Source organism: Podarcis vaucheri (genome assembly GCF_965113315.1).
Source record: "Podarcis vaucheri genome assembly, chromosome: 5".
In the NCBI taxonomy this organism is placed as follows: Eukaryota; Metazoa; Chordata; class Lepidosauria; order Squamata; family Lacertidae; genus Podarcis; species Podarcis vaucheri.
The window spans coordinates 67,858,614-67,875,954 of NC_138763.1; the positions used below are offsets into that span (position 1 = coordinate 67,858,614).

General features: G+C 41.2%; 1 protein-coding gene across 1 annotated transcript in view; it reads right to left on the minus strand.

Annotated features, from left to right (window-relative positions):
• Positions 1-7,333: 7,333 nt before the first annotated feature.
• LOC309532975 (putative lysosomal acid lipase/cholesteryl ester hydrolase) overlaps positions 7,334-17,341 on the minus strand; it is a 31,396-nt gene continuing 21,388 nt past the window's right edge. The window contains exons 11-19 of the mRNA XM_082223754.1: positions 16,017-16,125; positions 13,976-14,069; positions 12,610-12,808; positions 11,589-11,698; positions 10,657-10,793; positions 9,295-9,441; positions 8,506-8,577; positions 8,193-8,258; positions 7,334-7,564 (exon numbers count right to left, since the gene is read on the minus strand). Of these exons, the coding sequence (XP_082079880.1) occupies positions 7,337-7,564; positions 8,193-8,258; positions 8,506-8,577; positions 9,295-9,441; positions 10,657-10,793; positions 11,589-11,698; positions 12,610-12,808; positions 13,976-14,069; positions 16,017-16,125 (1,162 nt within the window). The 3' untranslated portion in view covers positions 7,334-7,336. The remainder of the gene's footprint in view (positions 7,565-8,192; positions 8,259-8,505; positions 8,578-9,294; positions 9,442-10,656; positions 10,794-11,588; positions 11,699-12,609; positions 12,809-13,975; positions 14,070-16,016; positions 16,126-17,341) is intronic.

Genomic DNA, 17,341 nt, shown 5'->3' on the forward strand with positions numbered 1-17,341 from the left:
AAGTACAGTACACAGGGGGAGAAGATAGGGGGTATTGTTCCCTCTGGCAAGCTGAAATGCTTGAGCAGTTGGAAAGTCCGCCATACCACAATGTTGAGTTCCACCCTCTTGGCTTAAGCAGACCTACCCAAACATGTAATTCTATTACAGTCTGCATGCATTTCATGCTGGGGTTCTGTTCCCGGGCCCCATACATGTCAGCACAGTGCATATAAGAATGTCCCATTCTGTACCGCACTGCCCCCATTCCGCCTTTATCGTGACATTTCTGGTGGCATTTTCATTCCTTTCTGAGTTCGGCACTGTGCACACATGCACAAACGTGTGTCTTTCAGATGCATGTTAATTACTCATTGCCTTATGTATATTTGGCTTAAAAGTGATATAATTTATATGTTGCTAGATTTCATACCTGTTTCTCTTTAATGTTTTGTTTTACTTGTATTTTTAAAATAAGATTTCTATTTTTTTTTATTTTAAACCCCTTGGAGCTTTTTGTAGATTAAGCAGTATATAAAAATGTGTCCCTGAAAGTTTTCTACAAGAAATATCAGTCTAGGTTTATGAAAATCAAATCTACAGATAAACAAATGAAGTCAAGATTTAGATGAACTTATATTTCCTTAATATTTGTATGCAAAAAAATTAAACTATGTCCAATCTATTGCCAAAAGCCATAGCATATGCAATAATGACTGTCTTTTATGCTTTTGCAACATTTCTATACAAAATATTAGCTCACATGAACACAGATGCTATTATCCAAAGCCTTGAAACATATTGTTGAAAGAAGCTGCATTCCAAATGGTTTGCCCGTATGTGTTTGGACCTTGAAGAGTCTTCTCCTTGTGCATGGACTTAGACCTTCTTAAAAATATGGGGGAGGTTGCTTCTAATTAACATAAAATAACAACTTTCTTATATAATATATAATATATATATATATATATATATATTATATATTATATAATATAATATATTATTATATAATATATTATATTATTATAATATATTATATAATAACAACTGTCACCTTATCGAAGTGACACCAAAGAAGGATGTTCTGCTCATTATAGGGGATTGGAATGCTAAAGTAGGGAATCAAGAGATAAAAGGAACAACTGGCAAGTTTGGCCTTGGAGATCAAAACGAAGCAGGGCAAAGGCTAATAGAGTTCTGTCAAGAGAACAAGCTGGTCATCACAAACACGCTTTTTCAACAACACAAGAGACGACTCTACACATGGACATCCCCAGATGGGCAACATCGAAATCAGATTGATTATATTCTCTGCAGCCAAAGATGGAGAAGCTCTATACAGTCAGCAAAAACAAGACCTGGAGCTGACTGCGGCTCAGATCATCAGCTCCTTATAGCAAAATTCAAGCTTAAACTGAAGAAAGTAGGAAAAACCACTGGACAGGTAAGATACAATCTAAACCAAATCCCTTATGAATACACAGTGGAAGTGAGGAACAGGTTTAAGGATTTAGATTTGCTGGACAGAGTGCCTGAAGAACTATGGATGGAGGCTCGCAACATTATACAGGAGGCAGCAACTAAAACCATCCCAATGAAAAAGAAATGCAAGAAAGCAAAGTGGCTGTCCAACGAGGCCTTACAAATAGCGGAGGAGAGAAGGCAAGCAAAATGCGAGGGAGATAGTGAAAGATACAGGAAATTGAATGCAGATTTCCAAAGAACAGCAAGGAGAGACAAGAAGGCCTTCTTAAACGAGCAACACAAAGGGGACCATCTTGTCTTTTGCTTCTGGTAGCAAAATGTGTTGGGCTAGCCCTGAAATTCATCAGCACTAGAGGGCTAGAGTACACTTTGCAGTTGACTTCTGTATCAGTTATCAGCTTCTGAGAATCAGTCCACCAACAATGGGTAGACTTACTGTCTTGCCCCATGAAACAACAGGCTGGTAAGCTTACATGTGAATGGATGGCCCTTTTGAAGAAGGGTTAGGGAGCATACCCACAAGGTCACACACATTAGACCAGGCAAAGTATTGTTTAAAAAATTATAAGTAGAGATTTAGAGCTCATTGGTGAGTACACAACTTCTTTTTTATGAAACAAGGACATATTGTTTTAATTTTCAGGTTTTAAATAAGTTACATTATAAGAATTTAGAGTGGATTTTTTACAGGGACTTGCATACTGCTGCATTGTGGAATTTATTTATTGCAAATTGAACCTGCATAGCAATATATAGTATGCTGCATGGTAAGTCCAACTTTTTATTAAGGTTTAATTGGAAAACCAGAAAGTTGTTGTTGTTGTTTAGTCGTTTAGTCGTGTCCGACTCTTCGTGACCCCATGGACCAGAGCACGCCAGGCACTTCTGTCCTCCACTGCCTCCCGCAGTTTGATCAAACTCATGCTAGTAGCTTCAAGAACACCATCCAACCATCTCATTCTCTGTCGTCCCCTTCTCCTTGTGCCCTCCATCTTTCCCAACATCAGGGTCTTTTCCAGGGAGTCTTCTCTTCTCATGAGGTGGCCAAAGTATTGGAGCCTCAGCTTCACGATCTGTCCTTCCAGTGAGCGCTCAGGGCTGATTTCCTTCAGAATGGAGAGGTTTGATCTTCTTGCAGTCCATGGGACTCTCAAGAGTCTCCTCCAGCACCATAATTCAAAAGCATCAATTCTTCGGCGATCAGCCTTCTTTATGGTCCAGCTCTCACTTCCATACATCACTACTGGGAAAACCATGGCTTTTACTATACGGACCTTTGTTGGCAAGGTGATGTCTCTGCTTTTTAAGATGTTGTCTAGGTTTGCCATCGCCTTTCTCCCAAGGAGCAATTTGGAACCAATCAGTTGTTCCATATCCAGTTCTAACTGTAGCTTCTTGTCCCACATAGAGATTTCGCAGGAGACAGATGAGGTGATCAGGCAGTCCCATTTCTTTAAGAACTTGCCATAGTTTGCTGTGGTCAACACAGTCAAAGGCTTTTGCATAGTCAATGAAGCAGAAGTAGATGTCTTTCTGGAACTCTCTAGCTTTCTCCATAATCCAGCACATGTTTGCAATTTGGTCTCTGGTTCCTCTGCCTCTTCTAAATCCAGCTTGCACTTCTGGGAGTTCTCGGTCCACATACTGCTTAAGCCTGTCTTGTAGAATTTTAAGCATAACCTTGCTAGCATGTGAAATGAGTGAAATTGTGCGGTAGTTGGAGCATTCTTTGGCACTGCCTTTCTTTGGGATTGGGATGTAGACTGATCTTCTCCAATCCTCTGGCCACTGCTGAGTTTTCCAAACTTGCTGGCATATTGAGTGTAGCACCTTAACAGCATCATCTTTTAAAATTTTAAACAGTTCAGCTGGAATACCATCACTTTCATGGGAAACTATTAGCCTGGCAATTAAAAAGGAGACAAAAACAAAGTATTATTACAAACATTGTTACAGAAGGAAAATTGGTAGAGAAACCTGCAGACATTAGAAAATGTTTTTATAAATATTATAAGCAACTGTATAAAAAAGAAAAAGAAGATCTAGGGAAAATCGAGCAATTTATAAAGAACAACGGACTGCAACGGATTCCAAAAGATAAAAAGAATCTGCTAAATGGCGTAATTACAAGTCAGGAAGTGGAACATGGAATAAATTCAATGCAACTTGGCAAGACACCAGGACCTGATGGTCCATGAGCGAAATATTATAAGACATTGAAAGACTGGCTTATACAACCTCTTGTAGAAATATCTAATTCAATTTTACGGGGGGGGGGGGACACCTGAAACCTGGAAACAAGGAAATGTAAAGAAACTGAAGGTACTTTCTATCACCTTTGGTGGACATGCCCGAAGATTAAGGCTCTCTGGGAAATGATATATAATGAAATGAAAAAGGTACTTAAATGTACTTTCTCTAAGAAACCAGAGGCTTTTCTCTTGGGCATTGTCGGCCAATTGGTGCCAAAGAAAGATAGAACTTTTTTTATGTATGCTACAACAGCAGCAAGAATACTCATCGCAAAGTATTGGAAGACACAAGATCTACCCACCCTGGAAGAATGGCAGATGAAAGTGATGGACTACATGACATTGGCCGAGATGACTGGCAGAATCCGTGATCAGGGGAAAGAGACGGCAGAAGAGGAATGGAAGAAATTTAAAATTTATCTTAAGGACCACTATAAACTTAATGAATGTTAGAATGTCGAGATTTCCAGAAAGAAAGGGTTACAGTGATATAAGATTAGATTAAAGAAAAGATTAAGTTGACAGAGATTGGAAAGAAACATTTAGAAGTTGTTAAAAAACTATGGACATTGGGATGCAGAAAGGGGAGGTATGGGGAAGTCCGAGAAGAGAGGGTTATGAAAAATTGTTATGAAACTATACGTGTTTGTATGTCTTTTTATGTGTGTGTGTTTGTCTTAAAAAAAACTTTGTAAAACCAATAAAAATCTTATAAAAAAAAAGAAACCTGGAAACAAGCTTACATTACTCTGATTCCTAAACAGGGTCAGGATAGATCCAACGTTAAAAACTACAGACCAATCTCCCTACTTAATGTGGATTATAAAATTTTTGCAAATATATTGGCTAATAGGCTAAAAAAGGTTTTATCGGAGTATATTCATAAAGACCAGGCAGGATTTCTGCCTGGAAGACATATGAAAGACAATATTAGAAATGTTGTGGATATTTTGGAAAGGTTAGAAGTAAGAAAGAGTTGTAAAGCAATGTTAATGTTTATTGATGCTGAGAAAGCCTTTGACAATGTTTCTTGGAGTTTTATGTTACATAACTTAGAGAGTATGGGGATAGGTCATGATTTTATAAATGTTATTAAAGCGATCTATCAAGAACAAAAAGCTAAAATTATTGTAAATAATGTGGTTTCAGAGGAAATTAGAATTGAGAAGGGAACCAGGCAAGGGTGTCCACTATCCCCTCTGCTGTTTATCTCAGTTCTGGAGGTCTTGCTAAGTATGATTAGAAAAGATGAACAAGTTAAAGGTATTACAGTAGGTTCGAAACAATACAAATTAAAAGCCTTTGCTGATGATTTAGTTCTGACATATGCAATGAAATTCAACTAAGGGGAAATGAGGAAGTCGTTTTACAAAGTAAATAACTGTTATTTTCAATAAGGTTATGATTTATGTTTGTTATTTTTTGTTTGTTTTATGTTTTTGTTTGTCATTGATATTGTAAAAACTAATAATTTTTTTGCGGAAATAAATGTCCATAAATATAAATATTGATTATTGCCTCATAAGAAATGGTTTCTAATAGAGGGTGAATTGAATGGGTAGAAAGGGGTTAGAGGAGAGGTGGAAAGAAGAGCTAATCTGTCCATGGCTAGGGGGCGCAATCTGGACGGTTCTGCCAGGGGTGCAAGATCACCTAGCTACAGCTCTGGCTTTGTCCTCCAATGCTACCCCACTGCTTCCTGCATCCCAACATCTCCCACCTTGTGAGCAGATTTGTGCTCAGTTTTGAGATCATGAATGAGCATGCACAGCATGACAATAAACACCCACCCACCATGAATACCAATGGCATGTAACTAATGATAATAATAATATAAGAATTAATAATACAGGCGGTGACAGGGATAGCCTAACTTCTGTGGCTTAGGCTCTGGTAACCTCTTGGTTGGATTAATGCAATGTGTTATACGTGGGGCTGCCTTTGAAGGCAATTCAGAAACTTCAGCTGGTGCAAAATGCAATGGCCAGATGCTCACCAGAACAAGACGGTTTGAGCATATACCACCAATACTGGCACAACTGCAGTGGCTGCTGATTCAAGTCCCAGTTCAAAGTGCTGATCATGACAGTGGCCAATGCCTGGCTGAACAGCAATGAATTCCCCCATAACTTGGGCCCTGATTGACCCGTTGGGACTCAGTTCACTGGCCAGGCAGGTACACCTCCACAGCTGTGATGGCTGGGGGGGATTCCATATTGGACAGTGACCATGTGGGTCTGGCTGCTGGGAAGGAGGTGGAATGTGATGGTCTGCAACTGATGCCCACTGGAGAAACGGTGGGCGTCCATTATGAAACTCAACATTTTGATTTATAGATGTATAGCTTGTTCTCCTGCTTCCAACTCACAAAAACCTTTAGAGGAAATGGAAAACTACTTTTTTAAAATTTATTTAATCATTTTTTCATACAAACATTAACCGCAAAAGACACATAATGACAACACAGTTTAACAATTCAGATTTGAATACACTGATATACCTATGACTACACCTTTTTTAACAATATTTTCCCACCTCTCTCTCCTCCCCCTACTTCCCACCACTATTCGCCTTATCGCTTACATATTCATTCCAGATTTCTTCATTTTTTTATTTTATTTCATATTCTTATTTTGCATCAACATGCAATTTGTTCGTATGTAGCTAATCTGTCCATTATATCAATCCGTGTGCTCAATTGAATCTTTTTGCGGCTCTTCCAATTCATCAAAACAAGTTTTTTTTGCTTCTAATATAGCTCGGTACATCCAATTTTTTTTGACCCCTTGAAATCTCCCACATTTCCAGAATATAATTTAGAATTAGATTCAGTTCCCCTAAATAAGAATTTCTTTTTATTACTCTTGCTATAAATATCCTCACCTCGCACCAAAATGATCTTATCATTGGGCAGTTAATCAACATATGTACTAAGTTCTCATTTTTACTCCCACATCTCCAGCAATTGTCTGCACTTGTTTGTTTGTTTGTTTGTTTTTGTTTGTTTGTTTGTTTTGGTTTAGTTTTGCTGGAGTCCAGTGGGCTCTGAATATTATTTTCTGTTGAATAAGTCTTAGCCTTAGATCCATAGAGGCTATTTCTGTTGATTTTATACTTGACTCCCATATATCATTTGTTATCTGTACCCCTAACTCTTCACTCCATTTTTGTCTATCAAATTCTAAATCATATTTCTTCCTGTTGAGTAGGATTTTATATAGTGCAAGTGTAGAGTTTTTTGTTTTTGTTGCAGAGATTAAATCTTGTAGCAGCATGAGTGTTTCTAATGCTGCTATAGTGTCAGTGGAAGACCACAGTTTTAAAGAAAAGTCATTGCATACCGTATTTTTTGCTCTATAAGACTCACTTTTTCCCTCCTAAAAAGCAAGGCGAAATGTGTGTGCATCTTAAGGAGCGAATGCAGGCTGCGCAGCTATCACAGAAGCCAGAACAGCAAGAGGGATTGCTGCTTTCACTGCACAGCGATCCCTCTTGCTGTTCTGGCTTCTGAGATTCAGAATATTTTTCCCTTGTTTTCCTCCTCCAAAAACTAAGTGCGTCTTGTAGTCTGGTGCGTCCTATAGAGCGAAAAATACGGTAATAAAAGAGAAATCCCACAGCTATTTCTGCATCAGATCAAGGATTTCCATGTACATCCGCTGATGAGCATCAATGCCCCAAATGAAGTCCCAGTGGTCCCAGTCTGGATACTCCTTATGGTAAACAAGGTGAGGGATTCGAGACCGCAGCTGCGCAGATTCCTTTGACCTGCAAACCCAGTCTTGTCCTCCGCTCCACATAGCAATTGGGACTGTGATCTCTTCTATCTTGTAGAAGGGTGGAGTCATCTGTGAAAAGAAGAAAAAATGAGAATAAACTACAGATGCCACTGAAGATGTAATCTAAAACAATTTTAGAATCTCTAAACTCTGATTCAAGGGATTCCCAGCCGTGCCCTCCCAGCGAAGCTCAAGAGCCTTGTGGAAGTATTACTATACCAGTCAACTACTATTTTTGGTCGAAAAATTTCAGAGGTGGAAGTTGCGAATGGAGATAATTAGAACAAGTGTATAATGTAGGACACTGGAACCTGGGGCGGAGGGTGGGGGGTACGGTGGGGGAGGTCTGACCCAGGTGTCACCGCTGAAGGGGGTGACAAAATGCCAGGCGGCACTCACCTGCAGCGCACCTGAGGCACGAGTCTCTCCTGGGAGTGACGTGGTGGCTTGGGCACCCACAGGCTCCACACTGCCCCAAACGGTCCACCCGCCGCCTCCCTCTCAGCTGTAGGGCAGCTGAGTGGGAGGAGGCAGGCAGACTCCTCGGAGGCCCTGTGGAGTGTCCTGCCCTGGATCGCCCTGCTACTGGGCGCAGGGCACGCATGCCACCCTAGGCGCCTGATCGGCTTGCTCCGCCACTGCTGGAACCAGACCTTTCCTTGTCATCCTTATCCAATCCAAGCAAAAATATACATACCTGTTTGTATTTATCTATGTTTTTTGGGCCATAATCGAAGTATTTGAATTCCCCAGTTCTACCAGACTAGAAAAGGAAACATAACACCAAAGCTGTGTGAGCCTGTGTGCTTCTGCCAAGATATCAAAGCAGAGATTATCAGGAGAGGAAACAATTTAAGAAGAGTATTTCACAATTATTGCTCTATATCAGAGGTAATAACCTCAGGCTCAGGACTCAAAAGCAGCTTCCTTGTATTTAAACAAAAATCATTATGTTGCAATATTGTAGGTAGAGAACACACAACAGATGTATTTCATTTTCCTAACTGTACCTGGTTCCAGTGGATTAAATTTTTCACAGAAGTATAATCCGGGAATATTGATGTGTACACATCAGTTCGGCTCTGAAAGAAAAAGGTGCATTTAAATCTCCTTCCACTTCAGAGGTTTTTGCACCACAAGCTGCAAGAAACAGTGTCTGCAGCTGTGTGCATACCAGGCTTTGAAAGACCATACAAAGACCATCCCCCTAGAACTGCAATTTCCAGCACCCTTAAACTACAGCTCCCAGGTCCTTTGGTGCTTGCTTTGAATGAGCTTTAAAGTTTTGGTGTGTATGGAGACATAGTCTTGTGTGCATGTGTAGCATGGCTTCCTGGGATAAGTTAAGGAAGGATAAGTGCTGTGCTGATCAAAAGCAGCCACGTGCTATTGTATTAGTTGCTCAAGTGTATTGCTGATGGCTCAAGGAACGCATGTATAGATAGGTAACTGGCACCCCTTTAAGAAGTCATAAGTCAGTCCTTCTTAACTTGGAGTTCACAGTGATTCAGAGGCCAGTGACACATCCAACCTTTGACTTTGCAGGAGCCACGTCAGACAAACTCTTGAAAGTGGTCTTATTTTCCAGCAGGTTAAAATCTGTACACCTCAAGCTCGACTTTGTAACTTCTTTACGTTGAAATCAAGCACCCAAAATAATCAATTTTATTATTCGTGCTGGAGAGTTTTCCTGATGCTTTTCATATTAAGTATTTTTATTGCTTGAATTAAGCCTATTTGAGCAGTGTGAATAGAAAAGTGTATAGTAGGAGGGATATTTATCAAGCACACATAAATACCGCATTTAAATTTTTCTCGTTGAATCCACTGATAAGTAAAAGAGCTTGTTTGCATATTACATCAACCGGTCGGCAGCTGCACTTTTGAGCCAAAAGTTCTTTGAGTTTGGGACTCAGCAGGCAGAATTCTTTTGTGCCAAATATAATCTGTAAAAATCCAGAGATTCTTTACATGGTGAACCAGTATATTTCCTAATACAGCAGCAGATGTGTTCTGATCCGTACAAGAATATTGTGCATATTATAATTTTAACCAGGATTACAGATTTTGCTGTCCTGACTTGATCAAATGCATTATTTACATAATTACTAATTTTATTTACTTAATTCCTGCATTGCAGGGGTTGGGTTGGTGACACTCAGGGTCCCTTCTATCTCTATGATTCTGCTATATTTATAGGCCAGCTTTCAGTTGTGACGGCTTCCAAAGCAACTCACAACAAATAACCCATGCTTTGATGATGACTCAACTCATTCTATGTATTCTCCAGCGTGTGGATGGGTAAGAAAGTGAAATCTGAGCTAGCTCCCTCTTCTGGCAGGTTCAGTGTGGACAGTGAAGGGTTTAGAGCTAGGCTACACGGCCCGAGGCATCTTAATGCTGAAGAGTTATTTAGCCAATCACCCTCTCACAGCCAGTTGGCTCAAAGGAATGTGGGAGGGGAACTACTCTTGGGCCCTGCTGGCAACATCACATCTTAGCTAGGATGAGATGAGGCAGTCAGATATGTCATTGGCATGCTTTAAGATAAGCAGGTAAGAACGAGATATCAGCCAATTGACTGATAAGGTCCTTGGAGTCAGGATGGAAGGCAGTTGCCCATGTTCAACATTGGAGCAGTCTCCCTCAGGAGGTTGTGGACTCTCCTGCATTGCAGTGGGTTGGACTAGATGACTACTGAAAGTCCCTTCCAACTCTATGATTGTATGATGCTATGTAAGATAGACAGTGGGAGATGTGTCCTCTTAGCTCTTTTAGTCACAAAACTACTCACATTGAAAACAACAAACAGGAATACCAGGTTCCACCCAACACTGATAGTGCCCAGCACACGCGCATGATGTCACACATCGCCCCCGCCGTGGGAGGGCATGACAGAGCAACCCACCGCAGCATGCAACACATTGGGTTGCCTGTCGGGGCACCCACAGAGAACATTTTGTGGGTGCCTTGGCACCCGATGCTCCAGGGATGGCATCTATGACAAAAAGTAAATGAATTGGTTTTATTTCCCACCACAAAAGCTAGCCTTGCTTGCTTATTTCTATTTTCCTATAAAACTTGGATAAGAACGTAACACGTGACATTACTGATCTTGTAAACCCCACATGATAATAAGAAAATGACCCTTTTACACATACCTTGAACAATGTGTTGGGCATACGCAGCACTCGTATAATGGGACTTATACTGTAGTGGAGCGTGTAGGCAGGCCCCATGGCAAAAAACATCTTTATTTTTTCAGACATTTGAGGGATTACAGAAAATGCAACAAAAGCTGGGAGGAAAAGATGAGAAATTCCATTTAGCATTCTTTTAATGGGGAGGGGAGGGTGTGCAAAGCAAATCAGTATTTACAGCCAAAAACTTTTAACCAAATCAGTAATTTAAATTGTCAACCTGTGTGTATATAGAATTAGATTGGGCAGTTTTCTAGAATCTAGAAGCCTAGTACTGTTGATTGGAGTGTACCTACCTGTTATGGAAAGAAGGTAAATGGCAAAACTGGAAACATTGCTAAGGCCCTGCAGTCAGTGGCGTAGCGTGGGTTGTCAGCACCCGGGGCAAGGCAAGTAATTTGCGCCCCCTAACCCGTGGATTTGTGCCCCCTAACCCGTGGATTTGCGCCCCCTAACCCGTGGATTTGTGCCCCCTAACCCATGGATTTGCGCCCCCTAAGCCTAACCCCCAGATGTTGCGCCCGGTGCGGCCGGCCCCCCCTGCACCCCCCACGCTACGCCACTGCCTGCAGTCTGTACAAACCACCTTTATGGCTGGACCTCTTCACAGAAAGTCATTTTGAGTCTCAGAGTACAAGTAGGTAAAACAATGCAATAGGTGTGTGTTGTGCAACAGCGAATGTGATGACAGGGCCGATATTTGCATTCTCCAAGCAGCCAGGAGGAAGTTCAGCACTCAGCCTTTTCAGCTAATCTGATTCTTGGATAAAACACTCCTGGCATGTGTTCCCCTGCATTTCTACTGCCCCTGAGTGGGGGGGGGGCAAAGAATACAGTCACAGACTACACATGTCTTTTTCACAGCTGAATGCCAACCTTTATGCTTCACATACCTACGGTGGATCCCTGAGCATGGCCACCACAGTAGATTTTATCCCGTCCGGTTTTCTGCAGAATAAAGTCTGTCATGGCAGGAAGGTCATAGATGCCCATTTCATGAAAACTGCAAATCAGGAGACATCCATAATAATTAAATGTGTGTGCTATGCTCTGCTCACATGCACTGGCTACTTTAGTGAAGAGAAGGTAAGAAGATTAAATGATCTTCTGATAAATATGTAGAAAGAGAATATTTTCCAGGAACGTTTGGTTTCAGGCTGAATGAAAACAGTTTATGGTTACAATCCTGAAGTAAGTCTGCCAGAAGGTAAGTATCCATTTATACCATCACTGACCACATCACATGTCTAGTGACATAATTAGCAGTGTGAGAGTTTTCAGAGGGACATTCCCTCCAAAAGATGTCAAGCTCTTTTGCTCAGCCAAATTCTGAATCAAGTCAAGAGTAGTTCACCCATCACTACTTCTGAGTAAATATGCTTAGGATCAAACTATTCAGGACCAGGAGTCTTTCTTCAATTTCACCTGTGGGAGATGCAACTTGGATTGAGACAGTGCCATGATGGAGCTGGGGTTCTTCTGACCTTTGACCCAATATTTATTAACCCACCCTCGAAACTGTGACCAAAACTGTGTACATAATTTTCCAGGGAAGGGCCAAGAAATCAAGCACCTGCATTGTCCCAGGATCAATCCTGCCACCCTCAATTATTTCTGGGATACTTTCTCTAAAATTCTGGAGATGTATTTCCTGTCAGTGTAGATGCACTGAGCTGAGTTTTCTTTCATTTCCAGAGTGTGTTCAATGCTGGAATTTTACCTATGTCCTTGTGAACTATTGAAAAACATTTTGCACATACCTGTATATAAAATTATTAAACTTTATCTCATATTGATTACATTTACAAACCATCAAGTATACCTTGTTGAGTTATTTCACACAGGGGAGATCTTCAAAGGGAGAAAAACGCAACAATCCACTGAGTGTTGAATTCCAGTCTCTTCTGAACTTACCTGAAATCCCAAAATGCTTCTTCTTCAATGGTAAGGTTTTGGTGTCTTCTCGACCAAGAGTTTCCTCTGTTGTTTCCAATCCAGACATCATATCCGGCATCTGCTAGTATGAAACCCAGGCTCTGATGAGGCGGATTTGCTATCCAGTCACTGCCTTCCAAGCCCAAACCATGAATCAGCAATATAGTGGCCTTTAAGCCTGGAAAATGAAAAAGCTTCAGAAGTTTAAACCTCTATAATGCCACTCATAATGCTCCTACTAAGAGTGCAGCGTACAGTGGCTAAAATGTTTTGTATGGAAATGAGGAGGCTAGTTTCAAAGAGTGCTAGGTTTTCTTTTCATGGAATGGAAGACAACTGGCACTGTGTATGACAGCGAGGGGGGGTATACGTGCATTATCCACCCTAAAATTATTGGAACCAAATCAGAGTGCCCTCAGCAGCTTTCCCCCATCTCATAAATAGTTTTAGCAGCTTTACAGAAGAGGAAATTACAGCAGATGTAGTTTTAGTCACTTCTGCATTACATGGTTGTTTCATTTGGCATTGCGCATCAAACACAATGCATAGTCTCATGACCTTTATCAGCATTCTAGCCAATCGCTCACAGGAGGGCATCCTAACTGGTTGTCTGTCAGTCTGTCCTGCACTGTTGGTCCTCCGGGCTGCCTGTTTAAGACAGTACCAAGTGCACTGTCAGGAGGGAGCCAGAGGGAACCAGCAACTAATCACAAAGAGTGACGTTAACGCTTTACAGTGGTGCCCCGCAAGACGAATGCCTTGCAAGACGGAAAACCCGCTAGACGAAAGGGTTTTCCGTTTTTGAGCTGCTTCGCAAGACGATTTTCCCTATGGGCTTGCTTTGCAAGACGAAAACGTCTTGCGAGTGTTCCGATTCCCCCCCCCTTTTTCTAAGCCACTAAACCACTAATAGCCTTTTAACCGCTAATCCGCTAATCCTTTAATAGCCGCTAAGCCGCTAATAGCCGCTAAGCCGCTAATAGCGCTAATCCACTAAGCCGCTAATAGGGTTGCTTCGCAAGACAAAAAAAACCGCTAGATGAAGAGACTCGCGGAACGGATTAATTTCGTCTTGCGAGGCACCACTGTATTAGAAGAAACAGGATCAGCTCAGGAGTGCCAGGTCTAATAAGCACAGCAACTCTTTTCGGTAGGCCTTGTCCTGATGAGGCAGTTGTAGAGACTGGAGGTCTGTGCCAGTAACAGTGTTGTTGCACTGTACATTGGTGGTGCTTTTTCCTTATTGGCCCAAACTGTGCTCTTTTAGGAGAAAAGAAGAAGGCTATTGTGCAAAGAGGCAACCTTTATTTCCTCTATTACCATCGACTTTCATCCTCAAGTTTACCTCCTGGAATTCTGTTCAGGCTCAGGAAGTAGCCATCCTTTGTAATAACTTCGTATTCTTCAGAAGGATATCCCCAGTACTGGATTTTTTCACTCTGCAGGGATTAGAAAAACCCTAACGTTGGTGTGACGAAATGAATTTTGTCCTGACTTTACTATGAGTCGAGTTTAGTCTGTTGAATTGTTCATGGGAACAAATACGGTGGAACTTTGGTTCTCAACTTAAACTGTTCCAGAAGTTCATTCGACTCCCAAAACCGTTCAAAAAACAAGGTGCAGTTTCCGATTGGCTGCAAGAGCTTCCTGCACTCGGACGTTCGGCTTCTGAAAAACGTTCGAAAATCGGAGCACTTATTTCCGGGTTTTTGGTGTTTGGGGGCCAATTTGTTCACCAACTAAGCCATTCAAGAACCAAGGTTTCACTGTGTATATTTTTCCACTCTTTGTATTCACGTATGGGGGGGTCATGAGAAGGCATCTTCCAAGTGAATGAAGACCAGCAAATGAGGAGCAGCAAACAGAGAGTCATAGCTCAAAAAATAAAGATCTTGTTTTAATATGAGGTACAGTGTACCGTATTTTTTTGCTCTATAAGGCTCACTTTTTCCCTCCTAAAAAGTAAGGGGAAATGTGTGTCACAGCTATCCCAGAAGCCAGAACAGCAAGAGGGATTGCAGCTTCCACTGCGCCGCGATCCCTCTTGCTGTTCTGGCTTCTGAGATTCAGAATATTTTTTTTCTTGTTTTTCTCCTCCAAAAACTAGGTGCGTCTTGTGGTCTGGTGCTTCTTATAGAGTGAAATTGCTCTGAAACGTTTTAAGGTATAGAGCAATATATATCTAATGAAACAAATCATGTACTTCCAGAGGGGTTGTCATGTCAGAAGGGGCTAGCAGGGGCACTTGGATAAACATGTTTAGAAGCTTCTTCACAAAAGTGATAACACAGAGTGCCAAATAGCGAGGAAGCTGGTAAGCCAGTTGTAAGTAAGTTTCACTCAGACCTGCTCAACACAAGGAAGCCAGAAGTGGAGGGCTGCAGCCCCATCTTCAGGCACACATTTTGCACTTGCATGCTCAGGCTAAACACTTGAAGAGGCCTTCTGTCATAGCATATTCTGAAATCTATTTGGATGTAGAAAGTCTTTGGGAGGACGCAGCCATTTCTAAGAAACAAAGAGCTATAAGAATGATTGCATAAGCACTGCTTGTTAGAGTTGCGGAAAGTGGAATCCCTGATATGGACCTTGTGCAGAGTATAAATGAATTTGCTTTCCAACACAAAAAATTGAGTTCCGAAGCTTTACTGGAAACAATCTTGAAATGGTTCCAAATAAACATTACAAAATGCAAAGCAGCACATTGCTGTTAAACCAGCAATCAATGTGGTTCTGCCTTCTTTTGGGTCTTTAATACAGTTCAGTAAACTTTCCTGTCTCTGGTCCCATAGATAGATGCTAAGCAATTTGCATGTTCATCAGCATGGACACTGAGTTCTCAAGTTTGACCTTCCTCCTATGAAAGATCACTTGGTTTTCAGAATGAGTCATCAGTTAGCCTAAACACTCTCCCAGCCACATTTACCTAGAGACAAACCTCTCTTGCCTCTCTAATTTGAAGAGAGAGAAAACTTATGTAAAAGTTTTCATTTGCAGACTTCAGTGTGTATAAACTTTATATTTTATGCATATTGGACATTGCTGACAGTTCTTCAGTACTCCTGAACAAAAATAACATGGCCCAAGTTTCCCTGTTTGGTCAGGGAAGGCAGCAGAATAGCTTCACCATGAACTGGGCCCTTCAGATCCTATTAAATCAAAATATGTGAATTTTCCCCAATGAAAGAGAGAGAAAGAATCAGTTTAAGTGGGGGCTCACATAGTCAGGCACTTATGTAGATGGCCCAGTTCACTGTGACAGCCACCTGCAAGGTGGGAAGATTTGCTCCCGCTTTCCACCACTGCATCCCTACCAAACGTGTGAACCAGGGCAAACCATCACTAACACTGCTATAGTGCTGCTTTGTCTCAAGAGCTTAACTTACAATATTCATATATACTTCAGGATTCACTTCTGTTTTGCTCTTGGATTCTACTGGATTCACAGTGCCTTGTACAACCATCATGATAACCAGCAGCCACATCCTGGAACACCTGAAAAACGGAATATTTTAGAGAAACCTTTTTTTCTTTTAGTGATGAAATGGATCTACTTTTTAGTTGAAAAGCTGCTAAACACGAGCCAGTCGTGTGACATGGCAGTCTTAAGCTTCATTCACAGATGCAGCTTGCTCAGATCACAAGCCCCTAGAGCTCTACTCTCTTCTGCTCAGGGAGCATGCATTTCTTTTTGAATTTTAATTGCCCCCATGGAAACTTCCACATTTCCTGTTTTCTCAACATAGTTTCCTGAAAGTGAAGGAATTTTTAAAAAATCATTTTGGGATGATCTAATTGAGAGTGAAGATGCAGTGATGGAAACACTGTTTACCTTCTTGCTGGAGCAGTACCTATTTATCTACTTGCACTTTGATGTTCTTTCGAACTGCTAGGTTTGCGGGAGCTGGGACTGAACAATGGGAGCTCACCCTGTTGCGGGGATTCGAACCGCCGACCTTCCAATCAGCATGCCCTTTATAAATTTACCAATCTATAAAGAAAGGGTTTCAGTCCATGAATGCTTATGCTTACGCATGTTAGAATTAAGGTTCAGCAGGTGACTGACATTTCCACTGGATTCAAAATAACAGTAATGCCCTTTATTCCAAGTAACTGAAGAATGAAAACTTTGCAGAAAAGCAGAGAAATGGGAACTGCCTAAACTCACATTTTTCAGAGAAGTGAATATTAAGGTGCATTCTGCTTTGTTAGAGAATGGAATTTTCTTCAGGGCTTAATTAAATATAACACATTATTGGTAATAATCACATGTAACACAACTATTGCCCCAAATTTTCATTTACAAAGCCATATTTATTTTCCCCCATTATCTTTATTTCTGTTTTACATGACAGAAAGGGTTTGTGTTTTAAACCAGGCAATAGCTGCCCCCTACAAATCCTGGAGACAGACAGTCATGCCATGTGTCCACAGCAGTGACCAGATGAAGAAATGATCATTAGAGAAGCACAGAGAGAAGAAAAACCACAGTGCATCTGCTGCAACAAAATCGGATGCCTTCATCTGCCTTACCTGTGAGAAAACATGTCTCTCCTGTATCTGTCTCTACAGCCACATCAGGTGCTTTAACTCTCCAGCAGTTTGACTTCACTCCTGAAAGTGCGCTCTTAAATTGTCTCCCAAGACAGACGGATGCCAAAAACAAATCCAAATCCAAGTACAAATACAAATACAAATTATTAAATGTATA